Here is a 22,215-nt window from a genome sequence, read left to right on the forward strand (position 1 = left end):
TGTATTTGCTTTTAAAATAGAGTATGTTTTCAAAACTTGTAACTGATTTTATATGTTGAGCTTGTATTGTAATTGGTTAATAATACTTGTAGTTTACCTTTTTTAGAATAAGATCTTTTTCTCATAAGTTGTTGCGGATCCTCTTTTAAAAATTGGAGTCTTATGGATCCCAGCTCCTTGTAAATCTTCCGAGGGATCTATCAAGTTCCTACCAATTTTTTTTTGTTTGAGAGCTCGAATTTTAGGATCTCTTAAAAGCTTTCTTGTAGTAGTGATCTTTTGGCAGATTCTTGTTCAATAGAATACAATGGAACTCTTAGGAGTCATATTTTGGTATCCTACTTTGACCCTGCTTCTTTTAATTTAAATATTTTTATTATATTTTTTCATGAATATACCAAATTTTCACAGTATCACAAACAAAATCATAATAAAAATATTATTTTATATCTCGCATAAGATTCAATAAAAATATTAAAAGAACAAAACCAAAAAAGAGGAGTTTATGTGTTCTGATTGAAGTAGGGAGAATTTATAAATATAATAAATCATTAGAGAAGCGCTTGTGTTAAAAAAAAAAAAAAAGTTGCTGTTTTTCAGGCTTTTTGGCAAACAATGCCTTAGACCCCGTTTGTCTCAGCCATAAACCGCACGTCGAAACTCCTGTTCAGACGCGAAACAAACCTCTCTCGAACAAACAGGGCTCTGCACCGTACAAACATAAGAGCACCAGAGTTTCTCTTGCATTTTTGTCAAGAGCTGCAAGAACTTAGAGCGCCATGTATTCTCCTTCTGATGATGGTCTGTTGATGAAAAACCTCTTGTTTTTGTTGAATCACATGTATGTTTAGTGTTTCAGCATGTATTTCTACATGCATGATTAGATGTATGTGTTTGAGGATTTCAATGTTGTTGCTGAAAACAACATATGTGCTTGGAGTATTTTCTTTTTCAACATTGAGCATCTCTTTGTGGGGGTTGGAAGCTAATCTTTGTGTTCATACCATGGCAGATGTTCTGATTCTTAAGGCTGCTGCTAGCGGAGACCTTAAACAACTTCAGCGTAAACTTCTTTTATTTTTTTATAATATTTTTTTTGACATTTTTTGAGTTTGTTTGTGGCAATTTCAGTTTCGTTTTGTTATCCGTGGGGGTTTGAAGTGGTTGTTGATGATCACAGAGGTAGCAGCGAGACTTGATAGCGAGGAGTTCCGAGGAAAATGCGAGGTGTGCAAAGATTGTGAAGGGCGGACAGCTTTGCATTATGCGGCTCGAAAGGGAAATATTCAGATATGCAAGTTCTTGATTGAGAAAGTTAAAGTCGATATTGATATCAAAACTGAAAGAGGTATCTCTCTGTCTTTTTCCTCTTTTTTATTTTTGAATCTCGTTTTATTCAGTATTTATGTTTTTATTATAATGCTTTGTTGATTTTGTTGGATTATCATTCTCGGCTAACGATTCTCTTGCCAAATTTATGTTTTTAAGAAAATGTAAGTTATGGTTTAGTACATCATTTTTTGATACAAAGCCCTGAAAATTATTTCAAATTTCAGTTATTTAATTTTTTCCTCTGTCTTTGTGAATCTACAGAGTAATGTACTAATATGTTTGTTAGTATATTTAACCAAATTTATGGTTCAGTTTTAGTGAATTTTGGTATACACCACTTCTTCAGGGGACAGTTCTCTTTTACTTGCTACAGCAAGGGAGCGTATCAATACTGCAAAGTATCTCATCATACGGGGTGCTGATATTAGAAACAGTGATTCGAAGGGAATGACTTCCTTGCATTATGCTGCTGAAAGAGGTTGGTTTCTGTAGGCTTTTTTGTGTTGTTTCCATTGCTATTTAGAAGTTTGTGGAATTCGTATTATGTATTATACTGACATTTCGTATTGATTGTGGGTGTTACAGGTAACAAGGAGCTTATGCAATTATTGCTATTCAAAGGTGCTGATATAGAGGCAAAGTCTGTTTATGGAACACCGCTACAATGCGCGGCATCATCAGGAAGTCTTGAATCTGTTAGATTTCTGTTGGGTCATGGTGCCAAGGTAGGCACAACCTTGAGTCACATTGTATGCTCACGCAAGTTTGGTATTACATCTTGTGTAATTTGTTATCCTTGTTTATGGGCATAATTGGTATAATTCCTCATTTTGTAATAACCTTAAATGATTTTCAGGTGGGCTTTGGGGATATGTTAACGTTAACATAAATATAGTCTTACATTGCTGAAAGTTTGAATGTTAAGAAGAGTTTTATATGTTTAGCATGTCTAATTTTGGTAAAATATTGAATTATAGGGATAAAAGCTAATATCACTGATACGTGGTACACAATTATTTTTTTCAAACCTTGTCCAGATTTTTGCGTGTAGGAATCTTATGTTTCTGATAAATTTAATTTGATTAACATCAACCTCTTTTGCAGCCAAATTCAGTTTCTCAACTTTCTTTCTCCCCCCTTATGTGGGCACTTTCATGCCACTCATCTGAATGCTTGGAGCTGTTGCTGAAGGTATTTTTACTGTGGGATAGAGAGACCTCTTTCACTCACCTTAAATTTTCCCAAGGTTGTATCAGTGCCCATTATAAGTTCCATTAATTGTTTCTTGCTTTGTATATGACTGATCATTGAAATATCTGATTTTCCTTGTGATAATGATACATTGAAGTACGTGATCTAGGAGCTGTTTCCATATATGTAATATATTGTCTTTTCCCTTTAATGCAATCAGAATATAGCAGAAAAAGAAGATCAATTGTTCAGGAATATGCATGAAGAGTATTACTTGGCCATCTTTATTTAATAAATACTTATTAGATGAAGTTTCAATTTAATTCCTTTTGCTTTATTTCACTGACATTTTCTCCTACGTTGTCCTATGTGCTGCTTTTCATTTTACTGCAGGTGACATGAGTCAAATTAAGTACAGTTTTTGTTCAGTCAAATTTGTTGTACCATGTTAGGTGTTGGGAATAAATAGTTTTTCAACTCTAGAAAGTAGGTACTCATTCATTTGAGGGATCAAAATGGATCGATTTGTGCCCTTTACTAGAAGAGCTAAGACTTCTTTTGTGCTCTGCAGAAACAACACCATGTTGTGGTACATATATTGATGCAATGCTTGTTGACTTCTGTTTTGTTCATCTTCTTTACATTTTGTAAACCCTGCTTAGCAGTTACGGTAACCTAAAAATGTTTATTTTTTGGTACATCTCTTCTCGGTCAGTGATTAAGATATCTCAGAGAAAAGGATCTACCTGTTTCACTCCTGAGCCTCCTTTCTCGTACATATCGCATGCAGGCTGGAGCTGATCCAAACCTTAGTTCATTTGGGATGAGTCCTCTGTCTTATGCAGCCACAGAAGGTGAAGCAGGACTTCTTAGGTCTTTGCTTGGAGCTGGGGCAAATCCAAACTCAATTACCACAGTTAATTTCTGTTTTTGTCTTCTCTTTTTGTGTCCTGACAAATATATATATCATATTTTGCGCCTTGTTTATGTCTTTTATTGTCCGTACTCCGTTGGTTGGAAGCATCTCTTAAATTAGATTTGAGCCATATCCTGATGCCATCTGATGAGTTTCTACTTGTTGCCTTTTTGAATTGTGAACAATACAAGCAAAATGTAGTTTTTACATCCTAACATTCTTGGTGAGATTTTGCTATTTTCTTTTTCCTTTGTATTCTTGTGGTGTTATGTATAGCTTTCATTTGTGATTGATAATGACAATTTTCAGGCTCATCTGAGACCTATAGAGTATGCCGTTTCGAAGGGGAACTATGCAATAGTTAAGATTTTGTTTCCACTGACTCAGCGCATTCCAGAATATCCGGACTGGAGCATTCATGGAATTGCAAAGTACTTCCACTCTGAACCAGCTAAGATAAAGGTCTGAACCAGTTAACCTTCAGATCTCCACATTAATCAAAGATACAGTCCCTCCGGGGGCGCATCTAAAATCTTTAACAAAATGGTATTTATCTCATTAGCAATGTGCTTCTCATTCATACCGTTGCAAAATCTTTTTCGTTGTTTCTTGTGAGAGCTGTTTTGAAGTTGTGGATAACATGTTACTTTGTTAACTTTTCTCTCTAGAACGTTTGATGTTGAAAAGTTTAGACCATTCGAGAGTTGGTACTGTGAATCTTTTTTTTCCCATCACATGGACCCATTCGTGCAGAGAGAGGAGACGAGGAATGCTTACTCTAAATTGGTGAAACAGAAAGGCAACGATGCGACGAACAGAAAGGAATACTGGGATGCGATCAAATGGTACAGTGAGGTACTCTCATGCTGCGCCTCCTATTAGAAGCGTCTTAAATTTGATGAAATATTGCTCTACTATCCTCCTTATATTATCTGGTGCTTAATCTATATACTAAGATTGTCATATCCTCTTGTAGATGCCCCTCACTCTGTTCAGTCTCATGCCTGTCTGTCGATCTTAATATCATCTTTCCATTTCTTATTCGCACTTGGAACTTGGGTTTTGTAGGCAATTTATCTTGATTCATCAGATGCAAGACTGCTATCCAATCGGAGCTTGTGTTGGGCAAAATTGAATGAAGCTGCTTTTGCTTTATTTGATGCTGAGGCCTGTGTTAGATTGAGACCTGATTGGCCCAAGGCTCACTACAGAGAAGGTGTGGCATGGAGACTACTTAAAGTATGCACTTCTAATCAGGCTCTAGTTTTGATTATACCAAAGTTAAGTTTGAGAAAGCACTGATTTGTATGGGTCATGCTGTTTCCTATTTACGTGCAGAACTATCTCATGGCGTCCACGGCATTTTCAAAGGGCTTCAGATTGGATCCAAGAAACAAGGAAATTGAAGATGCATTTAGGTGATCCTTATTGTTTCTGAATCATGTTTGAGAACTAGCTTGATATATCTGCTTCTCATTTGGTGACAGAGATGCCTGCATGTCCTCGTTGGATGAGCTGGCTGCAAAGCGCCCTTTGGACGCCGAGAGGATTCGTCGAACCGTCAATATATAGCTCACTTCGTCTCCCTGCAGGAGAACTATTTTTGTAGGCATCGGCTCTAGGCCTGTGGCTAGGTACAGCATCTGCTATTGCAACACTGGGTGCAGCCGTTTCGTTGTGTTGTATGGCATTTATCTTGGAGCTAGAATACTTTTGGCAAAGTAGCGTGCGAAAGAGGGTATACATAAAAATCTGGTGTTTCTTGTGGATGCGAAGATGATGCTGGAAGATTAAGGTGAGGTGATGTAGGAGTAGTACTAGAGCTGTTTGCTTATTCTTTTTGGAGCTGGAAAAGGTGAATCATACCATACCATACCATACCATACACGCTTTTCTTGCAGAATATACATACTTGTATGTACCACAGTTCACAGTATACCATAACCGAGCTATACTAATCTTCTGAAAGCAAGTGCCGACTTCATTGCCCTCACAGTATATTAATCTTCTAAACTAGCTTGTTTTCTACTAATAATATATATAGATTAGTTCAATATTTACTGCATTATTCTGAAATCTGTTCCAAAGCCAAAGAACAAAATCTCCCGAGAGGTCTATACAGATTGCCGCCTACGTTCAGGCCCCAGTTTCTGTTTGCTTCCGGTTAAATTTCGGCCTATCTATGTGAACAAACAAACAGGGCCTTGACGTTGACGGTGGTGCTCTAAAGTTGCCGGCTGTTCACTGCTACTCCTTCCTCTCCAAGTTCCCTCTGCGTTTTGAAGGCCCTACATCATGTAAATGTTTGTTTTCTATGTTTTTGTGGTGTTTTGAAACAGAACCTCATTTGTTTTCGGTCAAAAATATGTCTACACTAATTATAGGTCTTACAATTAAAAAAATTATATACATACTCATATATATATATATATATAATTTATATAAAAAAGATATGATTTGATAATGAACAATAGTTTTTATCTCTTACTAAACAATATCAAATATATTATTCTTATTTTATATTATCTAAAAATAAATTCAAATATATACACTATCTGTAACATTGTTTTTTTCTGCTAAAATACATCAAAATAAGTTAAAAATGAAAGCAGACATAGTATATGCTTCTTTTTCGCAGGGGTTTAATGCAATATCAACTTTAATTTTCTTTTTATTATTTTGCTGCAACTACATGTAAAAGCAAGGAAATGTGTTGGAAAGGATTATTATGAAATGGATAGTATTTTCCTTTTCTCATCTTTTCTCAGTTCTTCTGTTACGCACCCCTATTCTTCCTGCATTTAAATTTTCTGCAAATCTCACTTTTGTTCATATCATGTAGCCTCGGAGCCATCAATTCTTGGCCAAAAACACACAAAAAATGGCGGATGAAACAAGATTATTCAAGAAACACAAAAGAAAACAGATATAATGTTCAGAGTCTCTGTACTGAATGTGGAGCATAGTTTAGTGACAGTTCAACAGTTGCAGCAATACATTGACGCTTGTTTTAATTTAACAATATATTTCTATGTTAGTCAAAAATTATTCGAATTTGCTGTACTAGCAAATAAGTTGAATGAAATTCATATTATTCGAATTGACTTATTATTTACTCATTGAAGATCAAATAAATATTTCTAACCAAAATATCTTTATAAAGGACAAGATATTTCTACTCACATGCTTTATTGTGTAAAGATGTATAAAAATAGTTTAATCAGAAAAAAATTATCTGAATTGAAATCGAATAATAAATCAAAACAAATGTAAGAGATTTTAAATATAATTATTCAAATTACATAAAATTTATTTATAATTAGAACAAATTTCAAGAAATTCTTATAATATAAGGTGTAATACGAATTTTAGTTTGATATTTTATTTCTTTTGTGAAAAGTTTCGAACCGGGAAAGGTCATTGTACGGAGGCGGACCAGTTCAAACTTCACATCCACCCAGCGCCGACTCTTGCACACGTTTCCAACGCTCAAATTCCTCCGAACGGCGACGTATTAGACTCTCATTCGTTGCTTGCTTCCCGTAGAAATCACCAGCCCCAACCCAATCACGGACGACAACCATTCCCCACCCTCTCTCTAGGGTTTTTTAATCCAATTCCAATACAACAGCAAATGTCCTCCACCGGATACAGTAGCCTACCGCCATATAATGGCGCCGGCGGCAGCGGCGGTTCCGGAGTCTTCTTCCGAGCCAAATCGCGTACCCAGTCGCTCTTCGCCATGCGCCGCCCCTGGCGCGAGCTCTTGGCTCACCCTGCCTCCTACTCTATACCGTACAGTTTCAGCGATTTCGCCTCTCGCCTCAAGCGCAACCTCGGTTACTTCCGCGTCAACTATGCCATGATCGTGCTTTTTATTCTCTTCCTCAGCCTTGTGTACCACCCGATCTCGATGATTGTCTTTCTAATAGTCTTCTTGTTCTGGTTTCTGCTCTATTTCTTCCGTGATGAGCCGATCGTGGTGTTCCATCGCACGGTGGATGATCGCGTGGTGCTGATTGCGCTTGGAGTTGTGACGATTGCAAGTTTAGTTTCCACACGCGTGTGGTTGAATGTTTTGGTCTCTGTTTTGATTGGAGCGGCGGTGGTGGTTCTGCACGCGACCTTCAGGGTTACGGAAGATTTGTTTCTGAATGAAGATGAGGTTGCTGAAGGCGGGTTGCTCTCCGTTGTTGGAACTACTTTTTGATAGAAAAAGTTCCGACTTTCTAGTGCTTTTGAAAATTTTGGCAAGGAATTAGAATGGTAATTCGATGAATTAGGTACTTTCTTGGATAGAAATTGCCCAGATATTAAATCAAAGGTTTGAATATTTTTACGTTCTCCCTCCCTACTCAAGTAGTATAAACTTTTTGTATATATATAATGCCGTGTTTTTCTTTCCGATATCTATAGTTCTTCCTTTTTCGTGTTGGATAGTGATAGTACATATGAATGGCAAATGTTTTCTTTTTCAAACAAAATCAAACTAAGACTCGTGTCTTTGAGGAGCAAAAGAAATAGGAAGAACAAAGAGTGAAGAATGCAGCAACAGCTTGGGATATGTAATGCAACATATCAAGCACTGGTAAAAGGAAACTTTGGCAATTTCAACTGTTACTGACGCAGCTTACAGATATCACAGCTCACGGGTGCGACAAAGATCCATCCTCTGCTATCATATATTCTCAGTTCATCACACATTACAACAAGAACCCACTGATATAAAACAAAGATGGCAAGGATGGAACATCTAGTACAATGCAAAAATACAGGGAACATGATTGTAAGTACTGTGTGGGGCATTGCGTCATTCATGTAACAACAAACAATCCAATGTAAGATGACCCGGGACTAGGGAAAGGACAAGTTGGAAATCCACCAGGTGTACAATTGCATAGAATACAATGATAAGTAAACAGACAAGTACTTCAAGTGCACGACTCTCAAACACTACGGCTTGCCACGTCTTGAGCATACATTAAAACTAAGAAGAAGCAACTGTTACCAAAACTTAAATAATATAGAGATTATTGGAGACTCTGGAAAAAATGTGGTATGCGCTTTCAGGAATCAGGAATTTTGCGAGCATAGCCCAATACCATCACGAAGTCCTTTGCTGATGAACCAATTGTGGCCGAAACTCTATCTGTAGTAGTTGTATGGAGCCACAGATCGACCAGATTATTCAGTGTCAATGTAGGGATCACTACCTGCCCCATGCATTTGATTTCAACCTACAAAGTTATTTGGCAAAAAAATGTCGCATAAGCGCATTAACTGAAAGGCATCTTTTTGAATAGCTTAGTGCTGATAAATATGGCATCTTCTTCACAATATTTTTTTTTTTTTCGTGTAGCTGCTTAAGTTAAGAGAAAGGTGTTATCACTCAGCAAAGAGTTCCTTGCATGAACCATGCATAGTGATTGCATATTATTGGTAATAGAAGTCGCTTTTCACTAACCATAGGGATGAAAAATTACCTCATCTTCACTGGCAAGGTCTAACTTCATCTTGAGGTACTTCTGAATAAATGAAACTGGTATGCTCCCATCCCTGTTAAGAATGCAATGTATCTGAATGAGAACAATATCGCTGCCGACATGATTGTTTGCAAAATAAAATTTCTTGTGAATATTCAAGGTTGCAATGTACAGTAACTAGTCATTTCAGTAAGAATCCAAAATTCACTTTATACTTCAAGTGAAGTACATACTGATACCACCAATGCAGCAAATTCATGACAAGCCCAGACGGAAGAACAGAATCATACTTGATGATCATTAAGAGTATCTATAATTCAGTAGGTCCCATCAACCAAATAAATCTCTACCCCATTGAAGAATTTCACATAAACTGGATTAGAATTCTAACGTCATCCACCTCTTTAATTTAAACCTAACACCTCCACGAGTATGAAACCATTATAAAAGCTCCATACAAGTTTATGCATGCAATTTTTTAACCATAAGGTTGTGTTCAGATATGAACATAGCGTGACCACTGGTAAGAGTATGAATGAGATGCAAAGTGGGTGGACAGGAAAGCAAAATGAAAATACAAGAGATACATAAATTGGTTGAAGAACTGTGAGTATAAGGCACATAACAAAGCTTCCATGAGAGGATTAGCAAATTATAGATTGCTTCCACCCCTTTACCAACAGTTGTATAGGTGTATGACTATAGTTTTTTCTCCAACAAGGAAGATATTTGATTGATTATTTCAGCTGAAAGTATAAGTTCATACTTTGACGATGGCTAAGAGATTCATTCGGCCATGCAGCTAACCCTACGCAAATAATCAAATTTATTTGGCATCTCAGAAGTATCCACTGCAAATTTGGAGCCTTCACTAAGTTGCAACAGATTCTTTCTTACCCCACAGTACTGACATACAGTTCACACTTTTTTCTCTGGACCTTAAAAAATTACTGTGGTATAAACATAACCTGGACATAATAATATGTAAGTAATGAATATGAATCAAATCTAAAATTATTACATGTATGCATGTAGGTATGCATACAAATTGTTAGCAGCAAAGCAACATTGCAGACTCGGTGGATATATTAAGCTTGCCAACACACAGCAATTATTCTGAATCCCCAGGTAGAAAGGGTGATTCTTTCAAGTATTCATTGATTCTGAGGAAATTGTTGGTTATATCTTTGGGAAAATCATAGACAGGGGAACCACTTTCAATAAGGAAAACAATAACAATCTGCAACTGAGAGCAAAAAGCCAGCAATAGTTCTGGCACTAATGACAATAACAATAGTAGGTGCATGAATTTGTTTGTAAAATGCATGTTAGTAGAAGATTGAGTTTCAATTTGCAAGTTTGTAAAAGATGAAAATAGTTAATCAGAACTTACTTTATTCTTAAGTAACTTGCAGCAATCTGAGGCAAGGGTTGTGCATCTCCTTCCCTGAAAATACATAACAGAAAGTTAGAGAAAGCAGAGAGGTGAACCGACATGACCACATTCGGCTGTTCAGAAGATTTAGTCCTTGTGGAATTGATGTAAAGAGCTTACTGTTCGTCTGAGACCAGTGAGAACCAAATTGGGTAATTTTTGCGGTCAAATTTAGAACTGGCAGCATCGAGCACGACTTGAGGAGGAACCCTGAATTCTCCAAAATTCCGTGCCTTCTTTTGACGAACTCTGCGCAACTTTTTAGGCCGTTCTGATTCTGGAGGAGTATCATCGCTGCAATTTTTCTCATCTTGAACTTTTGATTTCTGCCTATCTTTGCTTTTGGTTTTATTGACAAATCCCTCGTTGTCATGGGAATGTAGAGCTTCTGATTTACCAATAGAACCTTGAATACTAAATTTTGATGACTTGCTCCTATTTGCTGCCTCCACCAAACAATTTAAAGGTTTCCAAAGATCCACTTTTCCTTCCCAAGCCTCAGATCCGTTCTCTCTTCCCTTATCAGGACTAGGGTGATTTGACGGCTCACTAGCAGCAGAGTTCTGCAACAACAATGACTGGTAAGCATGAAAGTAGCATTTGCAACAAGGACTAGGTCATGGAGTCCACATAGGTGATGATGTATTGGTGTTCATAAGCATCAGAACCATATACCATACCTGTCTCGTACTCTGAGTAAATTTGTTCAGTGTCTCTGGTGAGCTGGAGCTCTCAGGGTGGTCCTCCAATGAGTCATCTTCTTTCTTAACAGGTTTCTCTATTGTAAAACTTGAACCCTTCGATGCTTTTCTTGCAATAGATTTTGATCTTCTTCCAGTCATTCCACTCTGTGTTGATACTCTGGGGGTGCTAACAACCAATGACGAGAGAGATCTTTCCTTTCTCTTTGCAGGTAATGTAACAGGAGTCACAACTTCAGGGGCTTTCACCTTTAACCTCTTATAAGGGAATATTTTTGCCCTCACATCTTGCAAATTATGGTCAGGCCTGATAAACAAAATGTCAGTTAACTAATAAAAAGTTGTCTATCCTACAAGATTATGCCTTAAAATGAGGCACTCATGCAAAAGAGCAAATTTGAGTTCATTAGTATAGCGCACAACAAACTCTGGCTAAGTTTCCATTTACTGATGTGAGTTTTATAAGACACCTAGGAGGTCTACCTGAAGCTATCTACGGGTTTGTTTGGTTGGTGTAATTATGCATAAAGGATTCCCAATCATGCATAAGCAGTTGTTTAGTCAGTTTGGTTGAAGCCCGGTAAGCCCATTCATTTATATCATTGTAGGGATACACTATCCAGGTGATAAGTGGCAACGGGATTACATTTTATTGAGATCAAAATGCCCATGTATTTACAAAAGAAGACAAAATGCATATTACCAACTCTTCTATTTTCATCTCCTTAATACACAAGAGGACAAACTGCATATTAATTTCAAGTTGGAGACTAATTAACTACAAAATTAAGTGAACATTAAATTCAATTAATTTATATAAGATACAAAAAAATTGCTCCAGCTTACCCACTAAAAGGTATAAAATTCATATTAAATTTAAATCTAAACAGACAAATTTGATAATCTGCAATTCTTAACTTAATTTAACTCATTACCCAGTTACTATTTCCCTCAAAGCAATGCTATATGAAAAGGACAAAATAATGACACAAAAATGCAAGAAAATTAGGTATTTTTGCTTATATGAAATACAAAAATCATTAACACAAATGTTATTGTAAACATTATTTTAAAATATGTATCACCAATAAATTATGAGAGGATTCATATTTTTTTGTAACTATCACATGCTACATGGCTGTTACATGGCTTAAGATAAAATTAAGTTTCAAAAGGTTAACTTTAGTGGTCATTTTTTTTGTCTTATCATGCTTCGTAATCCATTTAACAGATCACAAAACTGGATTGCCACATGAAATATCACATTACATAATATCCAACCAAAACACATGATATCCTATCATGCGAAATCCCAACTATCTAACCAAACATGTCCAAGCAAAAAAAAGTGTTACACAAGAACATATCCTCAACAAATTGTATATTGGTTAATATTGAAGAAGCTGGACCTAGTTTGTGTCATGTTTTGTTCTTAGTTCCTGTAAACCATTCTGCACACTTTCTACATATCTAAGACCATGAATCCTATTTCCTTGTGAATTGGGTAGAGACAGAAGTGAGCATAAGCATGTCTCACGTAGTGCTCTTAATGACCACCAGAAGCACATTGTGCATAGGAAGACCATAAGTTCAGCCCTTCTCTCCAGTAGTGCATAGCGGGTATAAACCACATACTTAAACCCAGAGACACTAACTACAAATTGCAACCTCTAATGCTGCAACAGAGGTGGGAACAACAAAGAGACCAAGAATTAGCTTAACAATAAACATGAAGGAAGGGATCCATTATTCATAAGGTTCTGGTTATAATTTAAGTTACTATTCACTGTTAAAGCGAGCAGCTCTGGGAGAATGAGAAATACATGCATAGATCATCATTTTGCCTTTGCCATGAAACATCCATTCCATGTTATCGTCTCAAGAAAGGATTAGATGACTATACAAGCAACTTATATGAATTGGCAGTGCTATGCATGCCTGTATGTCTTCAGTCTGTCCAAGATAGAGAAAGAGAGATGATGTCACCTATTTAAGAAATACAAGAAAATAGATTATCTGACCTCAATTTTTCCAGTGGAACACATCCCAAATCAATGTTGCATATTGGACAGCACTCCAATTCCTCATCTGAGAGCTTCTTGTATATGCATTTCCGGCAAACTATAGGGTACTCATAGAAAGAGAAAATCAGATTCATCAGGCAAAGATAATAAAAAATTATGCAACATGCACAGATAAACAAAAGGTTTATCAGGTTAATATGACGTCGTAACATGAATCAAGTTTCAACCAATAAATAATACTTCCCCAGTCATGCTGAAGACCTAGAATGGGAACATTCTCCTCCCCTTAACAACGTAAGAATCATCTTGCAATTCTATGCCTCTGTTCCAGACACATTTAGTTGGGGTGAAGTGGGTATGGTGGGGTACAGAAGCCTTTAAACCAAAGTTTTAACCAATATTTGCCGATAAGTGAAAATTTTAGAAGATGATGTCCCATTTTAGTCGATTAATCAATATTCATATAAGCCCTAACATATAGTACGGCCAAACATGCAGTGAAGGCATCCTTCAATATATCAGTCAGATCAATAAAACAGGAAATCCAGCAGAATCGAGCGACAATTTCAGCTCACATGAACACCTCCAAAAACCGACCAATTTCCGGTCGAGCATTAAATCAATCACCAGCGTCCATACAGCCGCATATGCAAACCAAAACAAGACATACATATATTTATAGAAGCAGAAGCAAAATAAAAACTAACCGACGAACACGCCCAAATACCCAGATCATTGACAACACAACAAAAATCCAGTTCTAACAAAACCCAGATCGAAAAGAACACAGTCCGCACAAAAGCAAGTCAAAATTCGAACAGCGGCCCAGCAATTGAAGTAAAATCACGACAGCAAAAATAAATTAGAAGAAAAGGAACGGAGAAGCACTCACATGTGTGGAGGCATTCGATAATAGTGGTGGCGTCGCGGAAGAGCTTGTGGCAGAGAGGGCATGTCATGCATGGCGCCACCGCCTCCCGCCTCACTTTCACCACCTGATGCGACATCGTATTATCCAATTCACACCAAAATCAACGAAACAACACTATTGGCCTGGAACCCACGTATATCTTATGCGGTGCATGCTAGCAGCGAGGCATGAGGGGTGGGATTTACGTCCATTCCTTATACCTCTAATCTATCTGCATTAAACCCATAAACCAAATCCAAAAATTACTATCAGAAAAGCATTCGGGCACGAGCACCAGTGATGATAAAACACACAAGCAAGAGTAAGAGAGAAGATTGAGATGCGAAAGGGATTGAAAATCTATGAACCTGCAAATCTGAGGAAGGAGGAGTCAGGAAGAGGTGATTTGGGGCAAAGAAGAACGTGGGCTTCAGCCTTGTGTGGTGGCTTCTCCTCGATGATCTGTGTGTATATCTGTGGGGGGGTTTGGGAGTCGAAATCGAGAGAGAGAGAGAGAGGAGAGAGAGAAGAAGAAGAAGCTTTGCTGTTACAATTAGCATGAAGCAAATATATTACTATTTTCCAGATTTATATTATTATCAATACTGCTGCTATTATTGAAAGGTAAATAAATACATATAACTGTAAAGAACTGCACAACTCTTTTTCTAAAAAATTAAAAAAAAAAGGGAAAATCATCTTAGAAAATCTTATGAATTTTACTGTGAATTATTATTATTATTATTTTAATTTTTTGTATATATGTAGTTAAAAAGTATATATTTACTGTATTTACTCTATTTTTAGAAACCTTAGAGATAAATGTATTTGTATGCTAAAATTAATAAATAATATTACACAGGATATAATTGCCGGAAGAGTTCGGCGCGTGGGGCCGGAGATAACATGCGCCGCTGTGCACACATTATGAGTGCTGCGTCTGAGCGCGGCGTGGGCGTGGGTTATGCCACAGCGATCTCCGGCGCATGTTAGCACATACCCTATCATCATGTGCTGTTGACTTACAAAAACAAAATAACAAAGAAATTTGAAAATATATATTTTTTGAGAAATTTGGGGCCTCCCCTAAACCGCGGTGCTTTGATTCAAAAATTGAACGGAAGCTCAGCAACGCACCCTCAACGCCATAGTACCAAAGTTGTACTTTGATGTACAACTCTCTCCTCATTCGTAGCATATAACTATTATATGGAGCAATTATTTTTTTATTCCTTTTATTTTTTCTTTTTAGTACTTGATTTGATTTTGTGGATCCAGTTGCGTTTCGTTATTGTACAGTTTTATCTTAAGATTTTGTTTTGTGCCTCTTTATATGGGATATTGTTCGTTCTAACTTTATATGAGTTTCATAATTTTATCCTGCAAAAACGCATTGCTAGGAAGATGGATACTAAGACTTAATTTATGATATTTTTTAAACTTCACAAAGTCGATATCCTCCAATAATTTGCTTATTTACAATATCATATGAGATTGTTGGTATTTTTTATCACGCATATATATATATATATATATATTTGTATATAATTGTGCGAAGACAAAGAATTAGACAATTGTGTATGTATTAAATGTTGATGTCACACTTCTGCATGTAGAGCGGCCTGCATAAGTTTGCCTACGCTCTTGTTGGTTACACATTTTGTCAATTGAAGGAAGCAATGCCATGAAAGCCCATTCTCATCTTTCCTTGTAATTTTGGCGTTATGTCTTATTTGGGACAATTTCAACAACACTGTCACTTCCATGTAAGTTTATGTATCCAATTTCTACATATTTTAAATTCCCCTGATTTTAACACAATATAAATCGTAATCAGTATTGTAATATTTTGTGTTGAGCGGTTTCAAACACAGTAGTGCAATATTTGACTGTAATTTAATGAATTGTCTAATTCAGTAAGTCTTTCAATAGATAGCGTGTCAGATACGACAGTCCCCGATATTATGATGAGTTGTAACCGAAAAGAATTTTGAATTTCAAATTTAAATTTGCCAGCCGTGTACCTACTTAATTTACGGAACGGTTACTGATTTCGGTGAGCTGTACTCAATTCTTTTTAGACACTGCATTAATAAAGGCGATGTGTGTACCAACAGTTCAGACGTACGATGTATTCGTAATCGAACACTACTACCTAAACGTTATGTGGTTGTGAATGACAAAATTGCCACTGATGTCATCCTTAAGAGAAACGTGTACGCGGCGAGTGGATCAGATAGTCAAGGGGGTGGGTGCGAGGGCAGTAGGCGGAAAAGAAAGTGGGAAATGACATTTCGTTCACACTAAGAAATCTAGTTAGGAAAAGAGAGAAATTTTGATTATATTAATGTATTGATTAAATTGATGTATTGTTAAATTTATTTAAATATTGATGTAATAATATAATTATCGTTTTTATATTTGTGCATAAATTAAAAAATAAATAAAAATAAAATAAGGGTAAAATACAATTTATCCTCCTAAACTATTCATCATGTAACAATTACCCCCTAAACTATAATAAAGTAAAATATAATTAGTGAGTTAAATAGTTCAAATTTTATTTTTTTCCAGACTCAAAGTTAATTAATAAACAAGTACGATAAATACCAAAAAAGAATCATGAATTTTTTTTATGAATTTGGTTGATAAAAAATTAAGTTATTAATTATCTATTATTTTAGACAAAAACGAATCATTCAATGTCGATTTTTTTTAATAATGTTTTTTAAAATATGATAAATATATTCAAGGATGAGGGATATTTTTGTCCAATGAATGAGTGATCGTTACATTTATTAGTTTATGAGGTAAATGATACATGACAAATAGGGCAGATGGGGGCAAAGTGTATTTTAACCATAAAATAATAATGATTAGTGTCTGGTTCTCACCAAAATTAAGATGAATTCCCATCCATACCCCTGTGATGTCTGGAATCATGCATGGAATTGGAGCGTACTCATGAAGCATCATGTTTTCTTCTTACATTTATTATAATAATAATAATTATTATTTTCTCAGGGTATTTCCTTGCGCGTGTATATGCCTACTCATGGAGCATCATATTGTGATTTTACATTTTTGGGCTTTTCAGAAAATGGTAACAAATGCAATATATATATGTTGAAGCATAATTTTATTGGTTGGGATTTGGGATTTTTAATTAGGTGTATGATGTGCAAAGTTGATAATTTTGTGACACCTAAATCAGATTTGAACAACCCATCTACCGATATGTACTGCACACTCTCATAATAATTTTACATAGCAATTGCATCAACATCTTCACTTGTTCATCATTTTTATACTATATAATACATTTTACTTTTTAGATTATGTTAAAGAGTCGGGCTCGAAACTTTTGAGATTTTTTATGGTCTTCTTTTTTTTTTTTTTTTCTAAATAAATGGTTCGATAATTAAACTCATTGTGTCTATTAGAGCTCATTGAGAGAATTTGAATGCTGCAAAATATTCATTTAGATAGAATTTATTGAGATATTATCCAATTTGATCGGCAGAATCCCATCAACATATTCGATTTATAAGTTGGGAAACGAATAAGTTTGTACGTTGATAAAAATTCACAGAATTTGATGATATTACAAAAAAAAAAAGAAATGGATAAAAGTTTCATATTTACCACCGATTGACTTATTATTGATTTATTACAAGTCAAACAATTCTTTTACAACAAAATTATCCCTATACATCTTCCCGCATTAATGAATATGGGGATGTGGTTTGTCACCTTTATAAAATACAGTTTAATCACAAATAGTTTATTTGACATGCAATAGATCTATAGAGGGTAAATATCGATGTTCATTCTTATTTTTTTCTTCTTTTGTTAATATCATCAATTGAAACGAATCTTGACTGAAGCACTAAATTTTGGAAGTACTATATATAATTTTTTAAAATATATAATATTTTACGTGTATTTATATGAAACATCGTAAAAGAGGAATGTAATTTACCCTATTATTTAAGGGTCTAGAGCGGACTTAATTTGCCCTGACCCAAGGCCCAGATACTATAGTTTGGATCCACTTTGGGGAAATGAAATCCAAGAAAAGGTCCAAACCCAAAGCCCATTTTCATTTCGAATGGACACTTGAAGTTGAATTACCACAAATTAGGATACTTTTATTTTTTAAAAAAATTTAATACTATTTCACCAAATATTTTACTCTTGGATCTTTTTGCTTGACTTCCAATTTTTTCACCCTCTCAACTTCCATGTAATTCAAATTCTTAACCTCGTAACTCTTTTCTCTCCCTCTTTTTTTTTTTTAAAGTAATTAAATTTATGCAATTGAAATATTATTTTTTAAAATAATAAATATTTATAATTTATTATGCACGCTCGTTTGAGTGTGCCACACACACCGGTAATAATCAACTCAATCAATATGAGTTTGGCGTGTACCAAAGTTGTCCTATCATTTACCAATGTCCGTAACCTATCCACTGTAAGGACTATATTTCCAATTTCTAATGTACTTTTTTATCATTTATTGGGACCATCTCTGCCACTCATCGTTGTCTATGTAGTTCAACTCTTCCGCATACTTCAATTATTGGTACCACAAATTTGGTGGTTTTAATGGCGTTTGATTTTATTTTCAAAAGCTCATTTTCAGTTTTACACTATTTCAGTATTTTGGAAACTTTGCAATGAAAGGCCCAATTCTACTGAAAATGTGCAGGAAAGGTCCGCTTTCTCATATACACTTCTAGACTTCGTGTCATCTTAATTTCTTTTAGAAATTAAACTAATACTAATACCTATATAACAAATAAAATCGAAAAAAAATCTCATTTTTCAAAACATACAGTCCGAATGTGTTTTTATTTCTCGTACAAAAATCAATAAAATACTTTCATCCTATTGAAACAACTAGAGTTTTAAAAATAAAAATAAAACCAAAACCAGAGGAGTTTGATGGTCCATTTTGGATTCCCATGTGCCCTCGTTTTCAGTACAGAAGTGCTTAAATGTTGGTTCAACTGTTTTTCTTTCTGTTTTCGTCTTTATCATGAATTCGGACACAACATGGAACATGACTACCGATAAAAGTAATAAATGTCTATATGCTCAAAAGAGTAAAGCTGGCAAACAGCATTTGAGGAAAATTTAAATAAAGCAATATATTCTTTACGTGTATTCACAAGTAAATTTGGACACTCAAAATAAAAGGAGACGGAGAGAGAAAGTCATATTTACTTTGAATTAACTTATTATCGATTTATTACAGGCCAAATACATATTTGTTAGCTAAATTATAATTGTAAGGATAAAAATAAACCTTCTCATATGTATTATGTTATGAAGATGTATAAGGGTAGTATGGTTAGAATTCAAAATAAATGTTGATTTTCATTCAACCTATTTGCTTACATCAACAAATTTGGTTGATTTGAATAACAAGTGATCAAGAGGGGGGAAAAACGTCAGAGCTACTAGACGTAATTTCTCAAACTACATAAAGTTTACATGTAATTACACCAAACTTTATAAAAAAGAGATGTAATTGTCCCATAAATTAACCCAAACAGTTTGTAGTCTTCCTAATATACCTATTATTAGCAATAAGATTCAAGATAATAAACTCTTAAAATCATATCGGAATCATTGCAATGTTGCAATCATCATATGCATGCAACTGTCATAATTTATCAATTTTGAAAATTAATTTTCTACTGTCAAATTAAAAAATTCGATCACACTGATCAAATTTTAAAAAAAACTTTCATACTACGATAAAACATAGTCCATAATACGTATTTGCAAGTGGACCACCTAATAATTTCACAGAAATCAAATAAAAGTACCAATGATTAGGTAATAGGCATGAAATTTGACGAACTCAGATGGTCCCTAAAAACGTGTCCGAGGAACTCTCTCTCACCTGCAAATCGCTTTTTGTCCCTTCTTTGCGCTTTATCCCCATTTAATTATTTAAGTTCGGAGAAGACAGCATACTGCGACTTTTGACAAATCCAACACTGTCACGTGGGCTTGCGTGCCGCTGCGTGTTTATTGAGACTTTGTTCTTGCTTTCTTTTTTAGTTTCAATAATTAAATAATAAGAATAATTACGATCATTTCTTTGGATATTTGGTATAATTATACATAAATATATTATAATTTTAAAAATTATAACTAATATCCATTAAGTTTGCTTATACTTAACGGTTAAGTCAATTTGTTAGTCAAATTTACTGAATTTGTTGATATTAATAAAAAAAAATTAAAAAAAATTGATATTCATATTACTAACTTATTGCAAGTCAAATAATTTTTTCCTGACTAAATTACCCTTGTAATGATAAAGATAAATCTCATCACATGAATTAACGTGTGAAAATATATAAAGTAATTTGATCATACAAAAATTTATTTGAACTAACATAATGACTTATTTTTTAAATGAAATCAAATCTCATAGGTACTAAATATAATTTTTTAAATTACAAAGGATCTATGTATAATTATATAAAATCTCATAAAAAGAAGAGTGTAGTTATCCCTGAACAATAAAAAGATATGCTTTTTTTTTTCTTTTTCTTGTTTTTTCTTTAAACTAATAATATAATTACTTCAATATTTTAATAAATTAAACAATCAAATAATACAGTCGATCAATGTATCAAAAATAACTGAACATTATTAAATAAATTACCACAAATTTACATAAAGATAAAGTGAAACCTCAAACTAGTTCCGTGACAATTTTTTGTTTTGTTGTTTTAATCATTACTTATAAAAAATGAATATAATCTTATTCAGAATACGAGTGAAGTGATTATCTTATTATAACAAGTGTGATTCTGAAGCTCCGATCCCTAATAAAAGTTCATCCAACGATCCAATTCACTTGTTACTTCAATAATTATTTGGGAAAAAATGCAAGCAACCCCCTTATGATATTTTAAATGAGCAAATTAATTTCTATGAAAAAATAAATCACAATTTACCCTTTCTGTGTTTTTTAAAAAATATGTCAATTTATCTCCCTATGTTCCTTAGACAAAGGATAAATTACTTTATTTTTAAAAGTATAGGAGGGTAAATTGCTATATATATTTTTATAAGAGAATAATTTACTAATTTTCAATTATTAGATGAAGATAAATTGCTATTCACCATAATAATTTATTAGTGATTAAATTATATATTTAAGTTGTCGATTTAACCGGTGCACGATCCGTGACTATCACGTGTCACGTGAACAACTATGTAATAGATGGAATTGTTAATTGACGTGAGGTTAAAGGGTTCTTTAATTGTTAATTTTTTACTTTGATCTGATTAATATTTAATTAGTTATTATGTCTAATTATTAATTGATTGCCACCATTGAAATTTTGTCGCAAGTGGGCGCAACACTAATGTTTGGAATTCCACACACAAATCCAGTACTAGGAGAAGTGCATTCCACATTTACATTTGTTGCCTAAATATTTATCCACGATTCACTTATTATTGACTCATTGTATGTCAAATATCTTTTTAGTATAAATAACGGCAAAAATATACCTCCTCACATATATTAACATGTAAAATATATATAAGGTTGATTTGATTATAAACAGATTCAATTGACCTGCAATAAATTAGTAATAAATTAATTGTGGGTATTTTTTCATAATTTTTTCTTTAATATCAATAAAATCAACGAATGTTAACTAATGAATACACTTATTTGTTAGACAGAAGCAAACTTCAAGAGTATTAAATGTAATTTTTCAAACCACAATGAAAAAATAAACGTTAAGAGTACTAAACATAATTTTTCAAACTACAATAAAATATACGTATAACTAAATCAAATTTCAAAAGAAATAAGTATAACTATCCCTGGTGGTTATTAGAGTGTGACAAGAGTACATCAATTTAGTTTTTTTTATTTTTCAAATAAAAAGACACACCACCGACACAGTGGGTCCAGCTGGAAAATAACCAAATATATATGTTTTTGAATCAATCAAATACCAACATTTTGATTCTATATTTGAAGTAATGAATTCATGTAATAATTTAAACAAGTATAAAGTAAGGAGCTATTTTGCAGAAAAGATGTGTTTTGACTTGTGGTCGGAAATGTATTTGATGTTGACTTTGATTTTTTAAATTAGTTGGAAACAAGTAAAAATAGAGAAAAAAAAATGTGTTAATTTTATGGTCGAAGGATAAAATTATTGTAGATGTTGT

At 34.2% G+C, this 22,215-nt stretch overlaps 3 protein-coding genes across 4 annotated transcripts; 2 read left to right on the top strand and 1 right to left on the bottom strand.

Moving 5' to 3' along the window:
• Positions 1-662: 662 nt before the first annotated feature.
• LOC105163576 (uncharacterized) lies at positions 663-5,437 on the top strand. Of its 2 annotated transcripts, none has more exons than XM_020694569.2 (12): positions 663-801; positions 1,013-1,063; positions 1,181-1,348; positions 1,679-1,810; positions 1,918-2,057; positions 2,437-2,523; positions 3,314-3,439; positions 3,749-3,901; positions 4,193-4,294; positions 4,508-4,678; positions 4,778-4,857; positions 4,927-5,437. In XM_020694569.2, exons 1-12 carry the CDS (start codon positions 780-782, stop codon positions 5,009-5,011), a joined length of 1,317 nt encoding a protein of 438 aa, XP_020550228.1. In that variant the 5' UTR covers positions 663-779; the 3' UTR covers positions 5,012-5,437. The 2 variants fall into 2 exon arrangements, with proteins under 2 accessions (XP_020550228.1, XP_088737638.1); XM_088881512.1 differs by having other exon boundaries at positions 1,706-1,810.
• A 1,398-nt stretch (positions 5,438-6,835) lies between these two features.
• On the top strand, positions 6,836-7,848 carry LOC105163380 (PRA1 family protein F2). The gene has a single exon (XM_011081695.3). It carries the CDS (start codon positions 7,074-7,076, stop codon positions 7,647-7,649), a length of 576 nt encoding a protein of 191 aa, XP_011079997.2. The 5' UTR covers positions 6,836-7,073; the 3' UTR covers positions 7,650-7,848.
• A 172-nt stretch (positions 7,849-8,020) lies between these two features.
• Positions 8,021-14,563, bottom strand: LOC105163379 (E3 ubiquitin protein ligase DRIP2). The gene is made up of 8 exons (XM_011081694.3): positions 14,361-14,563; positions 13,975-14,224; positions 13,080-13,179; positions 11,038-11,365; positions 10,478-10,920; positions 10,316-10,369; positions 8,923-8,995; positions 8,021-8,676 (listed from the first exon to the last, which is right to left on the bottom strand). Exons 2-8 carry the CDS (start codon positions 14,087-14,089, stop codon positions 8,506-8,508), a joined length of 1,284 nt encoding a protein of 427 aa, XP_011079996.1. The 5' UTR covers positions 14,090-14,224; positions 14,361-14,563; the 3' UTR covers positions 8,021-8,505.
• Positions 14,564-22,215: the final 7,652 nt, after the last annotated feature.

Source organism: Sesamum indicum, linkage group LG6, assembly GCF_026168435.1.
Source record: "Sesamum indicum cultivar Baizhima isolate 11 linkage group LG6, ASM2616843v1, whole genome shotgun sequence".
NCBI lineage: Eukaryota > Viridiplantae > Streptophyta > Magnoliopsida > Lamiales > Pedaliaceae > Sesamum > Sesamum indicum.